The 19,162-nt window shown below is 40.2% G+C and overlaps 1 protein-coding gene across 3 annotated transcripts in view; it reads right to left on the minus strand.

Moving 5' to 3' along the window:
- The window catches only part of ADAM22 (ADAM metallopeptidase domain 22), a 232,614-nt gene that overhangs the window by 97,488 nt on the left and 115,964 nt on the right, over window positions 1–19,162 (minus strand). For all 3 annotated transcript variants that reach the window (XM_024755073.1, XM_024755072.1, XM_024755071.1), the window contains one exon: window positions 10,996–11,062. In XM_024755073.1, coding sequence (XP_024610841.1) covers window positions 10,996–11,062 — 67 coding nt within the window. The remainder of the gene's footprint in view (window positions 1–10,995; window positions 11,063–19,162) is intronic.

Here is a 19,162-nt window from a genome sequence, read left to right on the forward strand (position 1 = left end):
TTGCAGCACCTTGGCAGGGATACAACCAAATATCTTCTAGTCTTTTTGCAGAATGATGACATGTTTCAGCTTCGCTACTCTTGTCCATAAAACTTCACATTTCCTCCACACACAGACAAATGTACACATAAGCGTACGATGGGCATTAGAATTGAGCCATGTGTTTGCCATGTGCAAAATGGCCACATATTTCACATGGCTACAGTTTAAAAGCCACAGCAATTCCCTCTACTGAACAATACTCAGTCTAACTTCTAAGGAGTACAGAGAAGAGCTAAAAATAAACTTCAAGAGAAAACAGTTGAAAAAACAGGGTTTCCTTACAAGGCATTTACTTTTCTTTAGGATAATGGAAATTTTATGTTTAGAATAAGAGACTCACCTGAACCAAACAGTTACATCTTCAATTCATGTCTTACTAAAACATCTACTAAGGAAGATATAATTGCAAATGGTAAAATGAAGTGCTGTAACGTAAATATTTGCGTTTCAATTCCTCTGCTACTATAATTATTGGTTTCCACAGAGAGGATAGACTATAGGGGATACTAGCATGAATTCCAGCACCAGGCTGCCTGGCTACAAATTCCTGGGCAAGTTAGTTAAACTTTATGTGCTCAGTTTCCTCATCTGCAAATTGAGGATACCAATGGTACTACTGAGGGATTAAATGACGTAAAATATGTAAAACACTTATTAGACTAGTGCCTGAAACATAGTAAGTACCATACAAATGTTTGCTATTTCTCCAACTGCTACTAGTAATTCTACTCTTATTACTCCTCAGTCCAGTTACAAGTGGTGATCCCATCAAAAATATGAACATTATTCAAAGAGGTAGAGATTGTACAAAATGGGAAATCCAGAATGGTAAAATGAACACTTATGGGTATAATAATTATTTATTTGAAAAAAATACAAAAATTTGAGAATGATATAAAGTCATTACAGCAAGTAATTATATTTAAAAATTCAGTTAAAGTGAGTGTTTCATTAGCTGGAGAGAACATGCCACCCATAGTCTTAAGGAAGTAAGATGAGTTTGGCTTTGTAAGAAGTGGTTAACTCTTCCAAGTGACTAGCATTAAACCACTGGCAGCTGTTATTTGCCTCTAAGATAAGATGCACCCTTGGAGTTAATAGATAGCAAATGAAAGCCTAGTCTTTCTACAGTACAGTAAGATAGTAACATATGGTAATTATCTATCAGTGAAAGCAGCTCACTAGGACTCCCATACATCAACCATCAAATATATGGTTTTCCCGCTATAGTTTTTTTTTTTTTTTTTTGCGGTATGCGGGCCTCTCACTGTTGTACCTTCTCCCGTCGCAGAGCACAGGCTCCGGACGCATAGGCCCAGCAGCCATGGCTCACAGGCCCAGCCGCTCCGCGGCACGTGGGATTCTCCCGGACCAGGGCACGAACCTGAGACCCCTGCATCGGCAGGCGGACTCTCAACCACTGCCCCACCAGGGAAGTCCTTCCACTATACTTTTGTTCAGCATTTAAAATACTTCATAATACTTTTGTGAGGATATCATGGCTCTTGCAATAGTAATAGAGAAAATTAATGAATCCTCCTTCTGATATAATTCACCACTTAAAAATGAAAGTATTTAAAAATGGGCAGCAGCTCAAACCCAGAGAACCCAAAGGACAAGGTTTCCTGTGCTGGTCATCTCTAAATTAGAAGATCCTGGAATTGAATCCCACCATCCCTAAAATTCAATTCAATAATTTTTTATCAAATTACTAGAAGTTTAATCCTATTTGTATATTTATTTTTTAGAAAGTCTAGATCTCATTCTTGTAGGATTCTTATAACCTGAGGTTTAAGAAAAATCATTTACGTCAGCAGTTAGGAGCTAATGAAGTCATTAAATATAATAAAATTTAAAACTAGTTTAGCTACAGCTAATAAGTAAATATTGTGTATAAGGAAAATACATTGATCAATATTTTTTAATCATTCTAATTTTATTACTAGTCATACTGATGTTAAGTCATGGCTAAACTGTTTCAGAGAATGGACTTCAGAAATTTCTCCAAGTCATCTAATTTTAAAATGTGTATATTTGTGGTTAATTTGATTTTTAGTAGTGTAAAAAGATATCATGTCCATAGCTATGACATCTGAAATTTTTGCTCTGGCAAAAGAACCTGTGTGAGGTACCTGCATGCCGATCCCAGAACCTGTGTCACCTGCATCTGAAGTTTTCCTTCATCCTGCACCAGAGGTTCTGCTCTCAGAGTTTAGGCTCAGTGCTCTGAGTCCTTAACCTAAATCTCCCAAAAAGTGCAGCAGAAGAACACAAATACAGATTCTAACATATGGGTAGTTGTATCTGTCAAACATTCCTATCATTGCAGCAGGAGCCCCTCAAAGAACCAACTAAAGATCGTTAATTGGGGCTTCCCTGGTGGCGCAGTGGTTAAGAATCCATCTGCCAATGCAGGGGACACGGGTTCCAGCCCTGGTTTGGGAAGATACCACATGCCGCGGAGCAACTAAGCCTGGGTGCTGCAACTACTGAGCCCACGTGCCACAACTACTGAAGCCTGTGTGCCTACAGCCCGTGCTCCGCAACAGAAGCCACCACAATGAGAAGCCTGCACACTGCAACAAAGAGTAACCCCCACTCTCCTCAATGAGAGAAAGCTGGCGCGTAGCAAGGAAGACCCAATGCAGCCAAAAATAAATAAATAAATTTTTTTAAACAGACACCTTAAGAAACATTATTCTTTTAACACGTTGTGCACATTTGAAGTATTCAAGTATTGAGAATTACGGTCCTCATGGAGAAATCTAGAAAACAGTATGAGAAAGTGTGAATACAATTCAAGATCACAAGCAATTTTCTATGGATGCTTTTTAGGTTTACAGAAGCTAGAGAGTTAGCATGAGCCAGGAAGGTATCTGTTGTCCTGACAGTCAGCATACATAAATTTTTCTAAGTGATTTCTTATAGCTGTCCTCTACTAGTATTTTTTGCTTGTTATTGACAGATTCATTGTGGAAGACAAAAAAATTAAGGTGGGATTTAAAAAAAAACAAAGGTATATCTTTTTTTTAAGAAAATAGAATTGAAATGGAAATCTGACTTAGAAAAATGAATGCAAAAGGAATTTGTATCCCTAGAGAGTCTACTGGTAGCACAACCACCTGCTGGGAGATGATATGGTGCTGAGCTAAAAATCTTTCATGGACCTCCAACCTCAGGGAGGGGAGATGGATGTGATCACCAGGAGAAAAACTATCTTGTAAAATACACTCAGGCTTTCTACTTGCTTCTATATCAACATCCCTAATACTCTGTTTCCAGAAGTGACTGTGGCCATTTCAGTTTGCCTAAACAATATTTTTTAAGGAAAATTACACCACCATTCCATCAGAGTAAAAGGTTCTCTAGAGTCACAATAACCTCTCCCACCCATTAAGCAGACACTTTCTCCCCTGACACCTGCTCTCCAACACATAACACTCTCTCCAATTCCTTCACCCATTTCCAGACTTCAACCTTGACCTTTTCCTTTTGACTTCTTATCCATCTTCTTCCTGCCACTATGGACATAATTAAGACTTTGAGACAATGATCCTTGAGTGCACTCAATTCAATTAAGTGATGGGTAGTAACCAGTTAAGTGCCAGTCAAAAGTCAATACTGGAAAATGCGTGTCTCTACGTATCCATCCTTAACGATTGGTATCCTGATTCAAGGACGAGTTGGGAGTGCTCACATACAGTTTAGAAATAATTTGAACTAATAAAAATAAGACACTCAGCAGCTATTACTTTTGATTATTATCATAACAGATCAAATAATTTAACCAAAAAAACACTATCAGAACTAATATATATATATATTTTTTTGCCACACGCGGGTCTCTCACTGTTGCGGTCTCTCCCGTTGCGGAGCACAGGCTCTGGACGCGCAGGCTCAGCGGCCATGGCTCACGGGCCCAGCTGCTCCGCGGCATGTGGGATCTTCCCAGACCGGGGCACGAACCCGTGTCCCCTGCATCGGCAGAATTTTTTTGCCATACGCGGTTCTCTCACTGTTGCGGTCTCTCCCGTTGCGGAGCACAGGCTCCGGACGCGCAGGCTCAGCGGCCATGGCTCACGGGCCCAGCTGCTCCGCGGCATGTGGGATCTTCCCAGACCGGGGCACGAACCCGTGTCCCCTGCATCGGCAGGCGGACTCTCAACCACTGCGCCACCAGGGAAGCCCAGAACTAATAATATTGATGACTGGTCATGATCTTTCATTGTTAATAATACAATTAATCATATCTCTACCAAGATGTCTATTTTTACTTTTTGACTCCAAGGAAATCCACTTCCTCCCTCATCCATACATATCTAGAGGATTTACCATTCCTCTCCTAGTATTCTAAAACTCCTACTATGGCTATTTCCTGAGATGTGAAAAGTAAAACAGACTTTGTACTAGAGTGTGTCTTTACCATTTTTGCCTAAGGCAACTGACGTTATCTAAAAGCTACCCAACTGTGGGCTTCCCTGGTGGCGCAGTAATTGGGAGTCCGCCTGCTGATGCAGGGAACACGGGTTCGTGCCCCGGTCCAGGAGGATCCCACATGCCGCGGAGCAGCTGGGCCCGTGAGCCATGGCCGCTGAGCCTGCACGTCCGGAGCCTGTGCTCCGCGACGGGGGATGCCACAGCACTGAGAGGCCCGCGTACCGCAAAAAAAAAAAAAAAAAAAGCTACCCAACTGCATAACCAAATTTAAGAGGGATACCTAAAGGCTCTTCACTTAGACCACCATTTCAGTTTAAAGAGAAGACGATAAAGGAGTAATTGTTAGGGACCTCCAAAAATTGAGATATGTATATAATAAGTCTACATAAAATATCTATCAATTTGTATAGCTATCCTATTTTACATACTGTAGAATATATATAGATAATATGGTATAAGAGTCAGCTCTGGAGTTAGATAACCTAGATTCAAACTGCAGCTCTACCCCTCCTTACTGTGCTACTTTCAGCAAGTTATGTAACCTCTCTATACCTCAGTTTCCTGTCACGTGGGATAATAGTTATATTTATAATCGGAGGTTGCTTTGAGGATTGAATATATGTAAATTCATACACCTGTGACATCATGAACAATAAATGTTAGTGATTACTATTACTAGGATTATAATACTGATTAACCAGAGCCTACATAATGGGAGACTTAGACTGACCAGCATATTGGCAGTTGTCAGGTTCAAGATAAAAAAGTTAGCTAACAATAAAACAGCAAACTGGGGCTTCCCTGGTGGCGCAGTGGTTGAGGGTCCGCCTGCCGATGCAGGGGACACGGGTTCGTGCCCCGGTCCGGGAAGATCCCACATGCCGCAGAGCAACTGGGCCCGTGAGCCATGGCCGCTGGGCCTGCACGTCCGGAGCCTGTGCTCCGCAACGGGAGAGGCCATGACAGTGAGAGGCCTGCGTACCGCTAAAAAAAAAAAAAAGACAGCAAACCGCATGGTTTAGACTCATTCGCTGCTACTCATCAATTTCAGTTTCCTTTGTCTTAAGAAGCCAGAACCATAGTTGGCCACAATCAAAATAAAAAGATTCTGTTCCCAGGGTATTCTGATTAATAGAGGTTTTATGTTTAAATTCTTTTTAAAGTTTATGTCAAACACACAAAAGTTCTCCCTCAACTAAGGGGCAAATTTCAAATTTAATTTTTAAATGAGTTGGAAATAAATGAAGTGAAAGATGATATTAATATGTTTTATTAAAGGAACAAATAAAAAGTATCATGTTTTATTCCTGCTTAAAGCCTTTCTTTGTAAACTTTGGGTGAAAAAAAAGGTTTAGATAGAACTTCAAGATCAGGATTATGCACCTCTATGATCGGAATAAAACGACCTTCCATGAGACATAGGATGTCTTGCAGATAATACAAATCATTATCTTAAGGAAAGATCACTAAAATATATTTCCTTTTACTGTAAATATAAAATTTCAATCAAGAGCAAAACCCACACTGTGAGAGACTGTATAGGATAAACAACCTGATTCCTTCAACAAATATCAATAAATTGTAAGGAAGAATAAAAAGAGAAAGATAAGCGGAAACCAATGGATTAAAGGAGACTTTTAAAAACTTAGTAGAAAAAAAAAACCTAAACACACAAAACTAAACTCTAGGACACACATGGGTGATAAAACTATAAACAAAACTAAGGAAAAAATAACCACAAAAGTCAGGATAGTGTTTACATGTCTTACAAGAGGAGGAGGGAGGGACCTGGGCTTGGGAAGCAGCACATGGAAAAGTGGGCCAAGGTCTATTTCTTTTTTTTTTTTTTTTTTGCAGTACGCGGGCCTCCCACCGCTGTGGCCTCTCCCATTGCGGAGCACAGGCTCAGGGGCCATGGCCCACGGGTCCAGCCACTCTGCGGCATGTGGGATCCTCCCGGACCGGGGCACGAACCCGTGTCCCCTGCATCAGCAGGCAGACTCCCAACCACTGCACCACCAGGGAAGCCCTTCAAGGTCTATTTCTTAAACTGGATAGTGGTTATCAGGTGTTCACCCTTTAATCATTTTTGTGTCAGTATTATATTTTACAATTAAAAAGATTTTAAAAATAAAATTACAATCTAAAAGATTCACCAAAGTAGGTATTAAGTATTTTTTTTTTCATGAAAATGTCTTCCTTTACCCACATACATACTCACAACCTTAAATCAAATGCACTGCACCTGAATTTTCACAAATAAAGGTTCCATGGCACCTGAGCAGAGTCATTTACCAGGCTGGTTTCTAGCCATTGTTTAAATCAGACTTGATAATTATTTTGATTTTAATTTTGCATCCTCAAGATCAATATGATTGGGCTTCCCTGGTGGTGCAGTGGTTGAGAATCCACCTGCCAATGCAGGGGACACGGGTTCGAGCCCTGGCCCGGGAAGATCCCACATGCCGTGGAGCAACTAAGCCCATGCACCACAACTACTGAGCCCGTGTGCCACAACTACTGAAGCCCAAGCGTCTAGAGCCCATGCTCCGCAACAAGAGAAGCCACTACAGTGAGAAGCCCACGCACCACAAGGAAGAGTAGCCCCCCACTTGCCCCAACTAGAGAAAAGCCTGTGCACAGCAACAAAGATCCAACACAGCCAAAAATAAATAAATAAAACGAATAAATTTATATGAAAAAAAGATCAGTATGATTATGTTTGTGCCAACTGACAAAAACAAAAAGTTCTTACCTACAGTTTTGCTTTGATCCCATATACCCTTTCAAATACTTCAATGCCAGGAGGAAAGCCAATTTAGAAAAAAAATTCATAGCCCTCTTAGGGAAGGTGTTATGGGCTGAATTTTATATTGTATTCACCTAAAATTCGTGCATTGAAGTCCTAACTCCTAGTACCTCAGATTATAACTATATTTGGAGATAGAGTTTTTCAAGAGGTAATTAAGTTAAAATGAGGTCATTAGGGTGGGCCCTGATCCAGTATGACTGGACTGGTGTCCTTCTAAGAAGAAATTAGGATACAGATACACACAGAGAGAAGATCATGTGACGACACAGAGAGAAGACAGCCATCTGTAAGCCAAAGAGAGAGGCTTAAAGAAACCAAGCCTGCTGATACCTTGATCTTGGACTTCTAGTCTCCAGAACTGTAAGAAAATAAAATAAATTTCTCTGTTCAAGCCACCCTGTCTATGGGACTTTGTTATGGCAGCCCTAGCAAACTAATGTAGAAGGTAAAGGAGGAATAAAATATTCTGTTTTTTTTTTTAAATAGTAGAGGGAAGAAAAAGAAAAATATGAAATGTTATAATTTTAGTTTTACTCGACTCATAATGTATAGTAAATAGAGAAACTTAAGAAAGTTCTGAGTCATTAGTAAAGAATGGAGACCTAACAGACTCCATGTAAAAAGAAACACCCAAAGAGCTAAGCACAGAGGGCAAGACATGAGGAAACCAGCAGGAAAATAACTGGCTACTGACTTTGATTTGATGGGACAGGACTCAACGCTTTCAATATGGTTTCTGGAAAAAACCCAGAGGAGAGTTTTGAGTTTTAAATGGACTAAAAACAAATTGAGGTGATGGGTGAGATCAAAGTGGTTTTCTTTTTTTCTTTTTTTTTTTTTGCGGTACGTGGGCCTCTCACTGTTGTGGCCTCTCCCGTTGTGGAGCACAGGCTCCGGACGCGCAGGCTCAGCGGCCATGGCTCATGGGCCCAGCCGCTCTGCGGCATGTGGGATCTTCCCGGACCGGGGCACGAACCCGTGTCCCCTGCATCGGCAGGCAGACTCTCAACCACTGTGCCACCTGAGAAGCCGCAAAGTGGTTTTCTTAATGGGAGAAATTCCTCTGGTTCTAGGGTTTGGATGAAGTTTGGATTTACATTTCCCTGGTTGGATAGGCTTGGGAGTTAGGCAAACCATCAAGGAAGAAAATGCAATTCTCAGGCTGGAAAATCAGCAGTGGTTGTGTGGTGAAGTCCGTGTTCTGCGTGTTATATATACCCATGGAGCCTAATGATCTGAGTGGACTATGCTTTGTTGATTAATATAAGTTTCCTGCAAAGGGATACTACTGTAGAGACAGCAGATAGCTATTGCTGGATACACCCTCCAAACCTCCATGCTTATATTTGCATTTCATCATTCCACTGACAGACGTAAATGGAAATAAATTGTGAACTGCCTGTTTCCTCTCTTCCCTAATTTAGCAAAGGAATAAGATACACTCTGCATTCTGAAAAGCATCATACAAAATAGAAAATGAAATCAGATAAACAGGGATGAGATTAAAAGGGGTCCAGAGATTCTAAATCTAGTTAAATATTTTTTCCAACTATAAGCAAAATGGCTCCATTTTCTTATGTCATACTAAGAAGAATCCTAATATGCTTTCTGATGTAACACAGTGATATAAATCAATCAAACATTCAATTAGTCAGTTTTCAAATAAGTTTAGAATAACTTTCTAGAGGGACTGGCATAATTATTATATCTAGATCACTTGTAAAAATTAACATTTTGCTTTAAGTGTTTATCATTTAGAGATGTATAGATGTGTAAAGATTTATTTCCTGGGAAAAATGTCCCAATGTCTGGAACTTGCTTTGTAGAAGAACAAAATTTGCCATCCCAAAATGTCTCTTTGGCATATGGATTATTTGGAGCTGAAAATAACCAAGACCCCAAATGACTCAGGAAGAAACTTCGACCTTCCCTAAAACTACCCAAAGAGTGTTGTTAGAGGACCTGTTCCAGGAAGGGAGCCATCACCACAGATGACTACAGGATGAACTAGGTGTGTAGACAGGGAGGAACCTAGCAAAATCTGTTCCTAAATCTCCTCTCTGTGTCCCATTGTCTCTATGTGACCCAGCAAACATCTGGTTACCAAACATTTGCTTTTCCATCTCCATGTGAATTGCCTTCCCCCTCTTTGAAGTCCCAAACCACTACCCTCAACATCTTTTGTCTTTAGCTGAAGATGGTATTTAAGGTGAGGATTTCATCCTTTTTGGCGAATTACTCAGTTCTTGGTCTCTCCCATGTATACATGTTATCAAACTTTTGCTTGATTTTTGTCCTGTTAATTTGTCTCATGTATATTTAATTCACACAGCAGCTAGAAGAACATAGAAGGGTAGAGAAAAAGTTCTTCCTCCTGACAGTGTAAAATACTACACACACGTAGAGAGTGAAAAGATTATCAAAATGTTTATAACTGTTGATGCTGGATAATGGGTATGTAGGAGTTCATTGTAGTATTCTTTTTACCTCTGTATATGACTGAGACGTTCTGTAATAAAAAGTTTTCTTTTTTTAGTTAACATATAATTGCAAAATCCAATCCCCTTCACTTGTCACTGGACTAGGACAATGTAATTTATTTTGGTTATTGATAACAGAGTTTAATTTAAATAAAACGCTTTGTTACAGTAATACATTTAAATTGAAAAGCAGTAGACATAAGTTTAAAGGAAAGAAACTTTAGAAAATGTTTACAATATAATGTTTACTGTTAAAAAGCAAGATACAATATTGTAAATATATATGACACCAACTCTGTAAAATATGAAAGTATAAATATATGCACAGGACAAAAAAAATACTAGAAGGAAATACAACAAAATGAAAACAAAGTTTATCTGTCAGTGATGAGTTTATGGATGATTTTTCCTTTTTTGATACATTTTTCTCCACTAACAAGTTTTCTAAAATGAGTACAAATTAAATGAATAATCAGAAAAAGAAAGCAAATATATATATTTGCTTTCTTTATATATATATATATATATATATGGCGTTATAATTCTGATAAGGCAGAATAGACAGTCTGAATGCTGTTCAGAAGAAAATAAACACTTAGCTAAAACTCTTTATACTAAACATTGGTTCTAAAGAAACTCTTGGGTGGGGTTTGATTTCATATGCCTCAGACAACATCATCACTGATATGAAAGACACATACATTCTTATGCCTATAACTGGAGAAATTTTTTTTTTTTTTTTGGTATGTAATCTTTTTCAGAACTTACCTGACAAGAACCAATACCTTGAGATTTGTCTCCAGGGATTTAAAACTCCCTGGGACATCCCTGTTGACATAAAAGGTTCATAATTTTACCAGAGAAATCTTTCCCAAATGAATGCAAAGCCAGGCACCTACCCTGGACCCAAGATTTCACCTCTTGATTCTCAGCGCTAACCTTAAAAGCAAATTTCAGAAATTATTTTCTGTGACATAATCTAAAAGAGAACTACTTGCAGTAATATTAATCCCACAAAGCATAACTCCAACAATTCCGGTAGTACAGTAAGAATTCATTTTCTGGTAACTAATTATTTTTCCCTAAGTCAGTGACACCCTCTCTTGATAAATTCTGAAATATAAAAACCCCAAAACTACATTGGAAGTATCACTGAAGATTAAAATCATAATCAGTACTTAAAAGATTCTCAAAAGTTTCCCCCAAGAGAAAAATTTTACTTACTTTCACTTCCACAGTCTTCCCTCCATGTTCAATATGTCTCTCCACATATTCAGAGGACAGCAAATCACTGCAACAGAAAGAAATGATGATGAAAGAGGACCTTGAAAATCACCATTAAGTTTACAACATTCCAGCTTGAATGATTCTTTTTGTTTGTTTTGTTTTGTTTTTTTCTTTTATAAATTTATTTATTTATTTTTGGCTGCGTTGGGTCTTCATTGCTGGGCGCGGGCTTTCTCTAGTTGCGGCGAGTGGGGGCTACTCTGTTGCAGTGGGCTGGCTTCTCACTGCGGTGGCTTCTCTTGTAGAGCACAGGCTCTAGACGCATGAGCTCAGAAGTTGTGGCTCGCGGGCTCTAGAATGCAGGCTCAGTAGCTGTGGCACATGGGCTTAGTTGCTTCACAGCATGTGGGATCGTCCCAGACCAGGGCTCGAACCCGTGTTCCCTGCATTGGCAGGCGGATTCTTAACCACTGCGCCACCAGGGAAGCCCAGCTTGAATGATTCTTTAATCCAGATTTTAAAACAAAAATAAAACTTTATAGGTCTCTCTCTCTCTCTCTCTCTCTCTCTCTCTCACACACACACACACACACACACACACACACACACACACACACACACACCCTTCTTTTTCCTATGGCCACATTTTGTTGATATTTTGAGTTTTTCTTCAATAAACTTTTTTTCCGCCTTAAGATTATATGTGCTTAATGATAGCTATATTACACAGCCTAGTACTTGTAAAAGGATAAGAGGCTAAACTGACTAAATCACCTGTCACCCCGTTGCTTAGCAGAGCTAGTTCCACCAATCTAGTTCAGCAATTCTAGGAAACTACCATTATTTTTAAGACATCTTATTCTTCCCTTTTTTACTTTAGCTTTTTTGTGTGTGAAGATTTTTATTTAAGTTTTTATTATACCTTACATCCTTCTTTGCTGTTTCTCTCCCCTAACCTTTGAATAGTGGGGTACGCCTAGGAGGCTTAGTCTCCCTACATTCCTTGGTGCTCTTTTCCTATCTCATGTCTTTAAGTATTAAGATGTTGTCAATTTCTAAATATATATTTCTAATTCAGACCTTTTCTCAAACTGTAGATGTAACTGCCTACTGGACATCACTGCTTAAATATCTAACAGGCATCTCAAACTTAACATGCCAAGGCTGAATTCTCTGACCCTCACCCATTCCCCATCACCTGCTCAGCCCACAGCCTTCCACAACAGCTAACATCAACACCATCATTTCAACTGCTTTGCCCAAAACTGAAATTATTGACTCTTCTCACACCCCACATCCTTGCTTTAGCTTTTTATCAAACACTTTTGATTTACTACCATACTTTACCATTTCTCATATGTTACGTGTGATATTTTATCTAACAAAATATTAGTTTCCCCCACAAAAAAATTAAACAGAGGCAAAGAAAGTTAGAAGAAATGAAAAAGAATATACTTTCAGCATTTTAAAATAAGCTTTTTTGAAATCTCTCCTAAACAACCACCACCTTCTTGCATAATTTTTAAATGTTTACATCATCTTAAATATACTTCTCTTTAATTCTATATAAGAGGAAAAAATTTCCCCTTTAACAGAGGCACCTCAAGGCACAACTCCAATAAACAGTCTTAAAGTCTTTAAATTTTTAAAGCAGTAAAATGTAGATAAAATTTACATTAATAAATAAAAATATAAACTTCTAAATCTACCCCTCTATTAATAAACATTCACCCAACTAAAAAACTGTGTTTCACAGTGCTCTGAAGGTCACCATCCAAAATTGTCCCAATCATAAAAGAAGGTGAATTTCTAAGCACAAGAGCTACCATGATAAGCACTATGCCTACAGTTGCTTGGAATGTAAACAGAAAGATCAAACACGCATTACATTAATGCAGGCATGAGAGTCAGTTTCTTATAGTATCTGATGCTTACATTTCTATCTAGGTAACCTATAATTATAGTCTAAGTCCTTGTTTCATTTGTCTTTGGAATACATTTTCCTATTGACTCTACGGGGAAACAGCTAGAATACTCTAAGCTGCAAGTTGTAGAAAACACAACTAAAAGTGGCTTAAATAATCAGGACATTGATATCATTTCTTGTTAGAAATTCCAGGGCAGGTGTGATGTGAATTTGCTTCTGCAACTCTTCAATTCTGGTAGGTGAATACATTTAAAGTTTACAAAATATAGGCAAAACACTTTTTAAGATGTTTTAAATATAGATAAGTAGCTACTAAGCAAAATTTTGTTAGATGTGGGCAGAATGCATAAGATGTGTAAAGCATAAGTAAGAAGATCATATGTGTACCTCACATTGATAGAAAGGGATGGATGACCAAAAGATACGTAACATTTTTAAGGCACCTGGGTAATAAGTGTTCATGATATAACAAATATATAAAAGACGCTATATATGCAAGATATGCTTATACATAAACAGTTAATATTTATGAGGTCTTATTTCAACCACCTATTGGTAACACCCAGGATTTCTCAACTTCCACAATACTGACATTTCAGGCCAGATAATTCTTGGTCTTGGGGAGTATCTCATGCATTGTCACATGATTAGCAGTATGCATGACCTCCACCCACTAGATGCCACATCACACACACACACACACACACACACACACACACACACCAGCCATGACAATCACAAACGTCTCCAGACATTGCCAAATGTACACTGGGGGGTAAAACTACCCTGGTTAAGAACTGCTACTGACACCCATTCCTGCCCCATGTTTTCTCCGAACCAACAGAATTCATGGCTGTTCATCAAGCTAATTGGCAGGCTGTAGCTCCTGACCAAGCATATCTGTCCCTGTGTCTCTCAGATACAGCACGTGGGTGTCATTAGCTCAGGCCACCTTGCATCTGTGGAGCTTGCCCAAACCACATCTCTGGTCCTTGTAACTACATATCAGCAGCGAAGGCAGATGCAGCAGAGAGAGAAGCAGATCCTAAGAATACAATGTATCCCAGTACACATTAGCTAGAGTGGTCCTTCCACCCCACTTGCACCCTATCCTAAGCGTGCTAACCTACCCTTTTCTTTCCTCTTGCTTCTCACTGTGTGCTTTAATTTGATTCAGCAAATTATGTGATTTGAGGATTTTAATTTGGTCTGTGAGGGCTTGCTGTTTGTTCCCTTACTTCTGGGATAGCTTGCTAGCTAGTATACTTGTAGGCAACCATTGCAGCAGAGTAATTTTCCACTGGACATCACAGCAGTTCCAGGGCTGGTTCATGTGGTAGCTCAGCACCATTAATGAGACCAGGAGCATGTCCATCCTTCTGCTCTGCCATCAGAATGGTGGGTGACGTGTACTTGTAACTGGCTCCTCTCATGACCCTAACATGGCTGCTGCAGATCTAAGCATCTCATGCAGATAAAGATATCCCAAGGTAAAAAAGCCTCGTATTTCTTTACAAGTCAGCAAACTCTCCACGAAAAGCCTCTAGCATTCATCTCCTCAAGTATGTTTTGCCAGGATTACATTACTTGGCCCTGCCAAAGCCAGTCTTTTTGTTGTTGTTGTTGCGGCCTCTCCCGCTGCGGAGCACAGGCTCCGGACGCACAGGCTCAGCGGCCATGGCTCACGAGCCCAGCCGCTCCGCGGCATGTGGGATCTTCCCGGACCAGGGCACGAACCCGTGTCCCCTGCATCGGCAGGCGGACTCTCAACCACTGCGCCACCAGGGAAGCCCCCAAAGCCAGTCTTTTGACAAGGACATTTGTCTCTGAACAATCAAGATTCTCCTCCCCCTCTCTCTCTTCCTCCCATGAACATCATGGCTACTCAGAGAGAGGTGAACAACACTACAGGGTGGAGAGAATAGCTGTTGTATAGCCAACAGACAGCTGTCTTTTTTTTTTTTTTCGGTACGCGGGCCTCTCACTGTTGTGGCCTCTCCCGTCGCGGAGCACAGGCTCCGGACGCGCAGGCTCAGCGGCCACGGCCCACGGACCCAGCCGCTCCGCGGCATGTGGGACCCTCCCGGAGCGGGGCATGAACCCGTGTCCCCTGCACCGGCAGGCGGACTCTCAACCACTGTGCCACCAGGGAAGCCCCTGTCTTTTTTTTTTTTTTAATATAATTTTTATCATGAGTATGTTGGATACTTCACAAATTTCCCAAGGTTTCGAACAAAATAGTGAAGCTTCATGGTCAAGATCTGCCGAAGCAAAACCTGTCATTGCTCCACCATCCACATCCCACTCTTTATCCAAGACCATACCCTCAACAGGAGAGGTACCAGAAAGATGTCTGCAAAAAACTGCCCCCTAACCTTGCTATCAGTCTCCAACAACTTCTCCAGCAGCGAGAGCGAAAAATTACCCTACAGAGTTAGTGTTTATTAGCAGAGCCAGCCAGATTCCCTCTCTTGGGAATCTGAACTAGTAAATTCAGAAAAAAAGAATCATTCAGTGGATGAAGAAAAGAGAAACAGAAAGTCAAAAATAAGCAGTCACTTGAGAGAAACTGGGCTGTGCCAGTGGTGAATCCTGTTACCCAAAAAGTGGTTCCTCTCTTGGTGGATCTCAAGCCTAAGAGTGGGAGAAGGAAGAATTTATTACTTGCAGCAAGTAGGGAGGACACCAGGGATCTTTCCCAAAGCAGTGTCTCCCCCAAGAGCAAAACTGGGGAAGTTTTAAGCTAAGGTTACATGCATATTCATGAAAGGGCTTGAGGTGAAGAAAATTCAGCATAGAATTGGGGCAATGGTCAACAGAGTCCACACATTAGTCGATCGAAGTCATGAGGGTCAGAAAAGGTCAATATCATCATTCCTTAGGTTCCATTCCATAGGGTGGTTGAGTGCTCCAGGGGGATTTAAATTCTTCAAAACGGCTCAAGAAAGTGCTTGAGGCTAATCTTTACCACTGAAACAGAACTAGGAGTCTTTACAACTGATTTATTATCTTTGCTATTGTTACTTCTCTTGCCTGAAAACAGCTTACTCTTTGTTCCCTTAAGATCATTATTACTGAGATCTATTCAAGGGTAAGCACTGTGGCCAGGCTTAGATCATAAATGGCTTCTATGTCAAAAACCTGTATCTGGTCTTTTCCTCCAGCCCAGCCGTGATGTTGGATACCTTTCTCCCTCACTGCCCTGTGAGTAAACCCCCATTACTGGAGCCAGCAGGAGTGAGATCAAAAAGGAGGAGGGGGCTTCCCTGGTGGCGCAGTGGTTGAGAGTCCGCCTGCCGATACAGGGGACACGGGTTCGTGCCCCGGTCCGGGAAGATCCCACATGCCGTGGAGCGGCTGGGCCCGTGAGCCATGGCTGCTGAGCCTGCGCGTCCGGAGCCTGTGCTCTGCAACGGGAGACGCCGCAACAGTGAGAGACCCGCGTACCGCAAAAAAAAAAAAAAAAAAAGGGGGGGTGGTGGGGAAGAATCGTATAGTAGTAGGAGTAATAATAATAATACTTTTTTAAAAAACAAACAGCTTTTGAGTCTTCCAGGTATTCAAATTTTAAGGGAATATTTTTCTTTGAATTATAAAATCTAGGAATTAAGAGAGTATGAGTCACCACATGAATTACAGCAAAGAAAAGCCTCTGCTCAGGAATTATGCAGCTATTTCAATCAAGCCTCTATACCTACAAGTATTGCTAGAAAGGGCTGTATGTAATTTAAACCAAAATCAGCCCATGCAATTTTTGGTTTTGTTTGTTTTCGGTATTGTGGAAGTCTGCTAAGTATCGTTATTTTAATTATTGGGCTGAAAAACCTTCTATTTAAAATGTCATTGTTTGCCGTAGTAGAGAATGGACTTGAGGACACAGGGAGGGAGAAGGGTAAACTGGGACTAAGTGAGAGGGTGGCACTGACATATATACACTACCAAATGTAAAATAGATAGCTAGTGGGAAGGAGCTGCATAGCACAGGGAGATCAGAGGGGTAGGATAGGGAGGGTGGAAGGGAGACGCAAGCGGGAGGGAATATGGGGATATATGTATATGTATAGATAATTCACTTTGTTATACAGCAGAAACTAACACAACATTGAAAAGCAATTATACTCCAATAAAGATGTGTAAAAAAAAAAAGTAATTTTTTCTTCTACTGAAGCATAAAATCCTTACTACCACCAACTTAGAACCTCAGTAAAAATTTCTGAAGCCTCCTAAAGTAGAGGTAATCAAAATTACCTTAAGTTCTATTTTTTTTTTAAGATCATTGTTTATCATTAAGTAGGAATCTACTTAATTTTAAGTGTGGGAAAATGAAGGATCTTCTTAACACATGGGAAATTTTATCTGACCGGGTAGAATTTGTTTCCTGTTAACAGCTAACTCAAAACTAATGTGTGAATGCTTCTTTGTGAATTTTGAAAGATGGAAGTGAAAATCATTTTCAGTCAAATTCTAAACCCTCTCATTTTCTAAAGGAAAGAGATGTTTTAAAAATTAGAAATGTATTCTGAGGCCCCTTTTTTAAAATTTATTTGCATGCCATAATATGCCTGGAATAAGCAAAACAAATACAATGTAAACATTTTCAGTCATAATAATGATTATCCTTTGTCTATTGTGCTACTGAATCAGAGGCAGCTGGTATAGTACAAAGGTTTTGGAATTTAAAAACAAAAGAGCAAATATTCTGATTTCCTATCCAAACGCTGCCATTTACTAACTATGTGACCTTGGCCAAGTTATTTAATCTTTATGAACACAATTTGCCCATATCTAAAATGAAGATAATAAAAATTTCTTTATAAAGTTGGTACGGTATTAAATCAGAACATATGTGAAAGGCCTCCCAAATCCTGATTTCAATTATCCCACTCCTTATTCATCATCTCCTATCCATCTTTCTCTAGAACTCACACTTTAACTGTTTGTGTTACGGAACCCAGCTTCAGCTGGAAAGCCAGTACTTGAGAGACGCGTGTTGGTAGGAAAGAAAAGGCTGCTTTAATCAGGAGGCCAGCAACCTGGGGAGAAGGCAGACTTGTGACCAAAAACCAACTCCGAAGATTCTGCTTGACCATGAAAGTTTTTAAAGAGAGAATCATTTGGGGAGGGGGTCAGAGTCTTCATTATCTTCCACTGTGTGCAAACTTTCTTCTGATTGGTTGGTAGTGAGGTAACAGGGCGGTGCTCCAGGAATCTTGTGCTCAGCCTGAAGTTACCATCCTCCACCTGCGTGGGGCCTTAGTTCCTACAAAAGAACTCAAAGGTATTGGGTATTATATTCCTTGAGGAGGAACCAGAACCCTCCTGCATTGCTGCACTATTGTTTCTTGACTGCTTCTCCTTTGTTTCTTCATTCCCTCCGTTCATTCCCTGATAAGCAACTGTTTGCCATTTGGAACTTGAGGAAGGTCAAGGGGGCTGAATGAAACCCATCACCTACAAACAAGAAATGGGGAAACAAAGGATTTATACCTAGGAGGGCCCCACGGGGTCCAGCTCCATTTCATTTGGAGACTTAAACCATTGACCCTACCTACTACTTTTTCACTGTCCTTCACCTCCCTCTGACCCCCCCTAATCTAGCTTACAGTCCATGATTCATCATGAAAATCACTCCCTTCCTCCTCTCTCTCTCCACTATGCTCATTGGCCAAACCTCAACCATGGTAAAACTTAACTCTTCTACGAATCAAAGTCTGATCCCCTAGAAGCGGAACATCCTGAATGGTCGTACATTGAACCACGTAATTTATGACCACAATATCAAGTGGTTCCCCTTAACACAATACTGCCCATAAATCCACTAGTCCATTTTACTAGACAATTTACTCTGAGAAGACCCTTCCAAACTTTTCTCTCCTAAAATCTCCAAGGCATTTCTTGATCATCACTCCCTGCTGATGACCTCACTTCTGTATCCACTGAGAAAGTGGAAACAGAAAAGGGCTGCTTCATCTTTCCAATCCACCAACACCCCTGTTTTCTGAACCAGTCTCTGAAACAGACCAAGACACTATGGGGCCTTCCCAGGACAGAACTTCCTCCACGTCCACCGCCCGCCTTTTGTCTGTAGAAAAACTTTAGCCAAATAATAAATTTAATGAGAGAAATGAGAAAATGCAGAAGCAAAGGAAAACAGTCAAATAATACCAAATAATAATAGTTTAGTCATTAAGAAAAGTCAAGGACCTTTAGTTCATCCTCAAGGGCTATAAATAATAT

The sequence above is a fragment of the Neophocaena asiaeorientalis genome, unplaced genomic scaffold (assembly GCF_003031525.2).
Source record: "Neophocaena asiaeorientalis asiaeorientalis breed wild unplaced genomic scaffold, Neophocaena_asiaeorientalis_V1.1 scaffold36, whole genome shotgun sequence".
NCBI classification, from domain to species: Eukaryota; Metazoa; Chordata; class Mammalia; order Artiodactyla; family Phocoenidae; genus Neophocaena; species Neophocaena asiaeorientalis.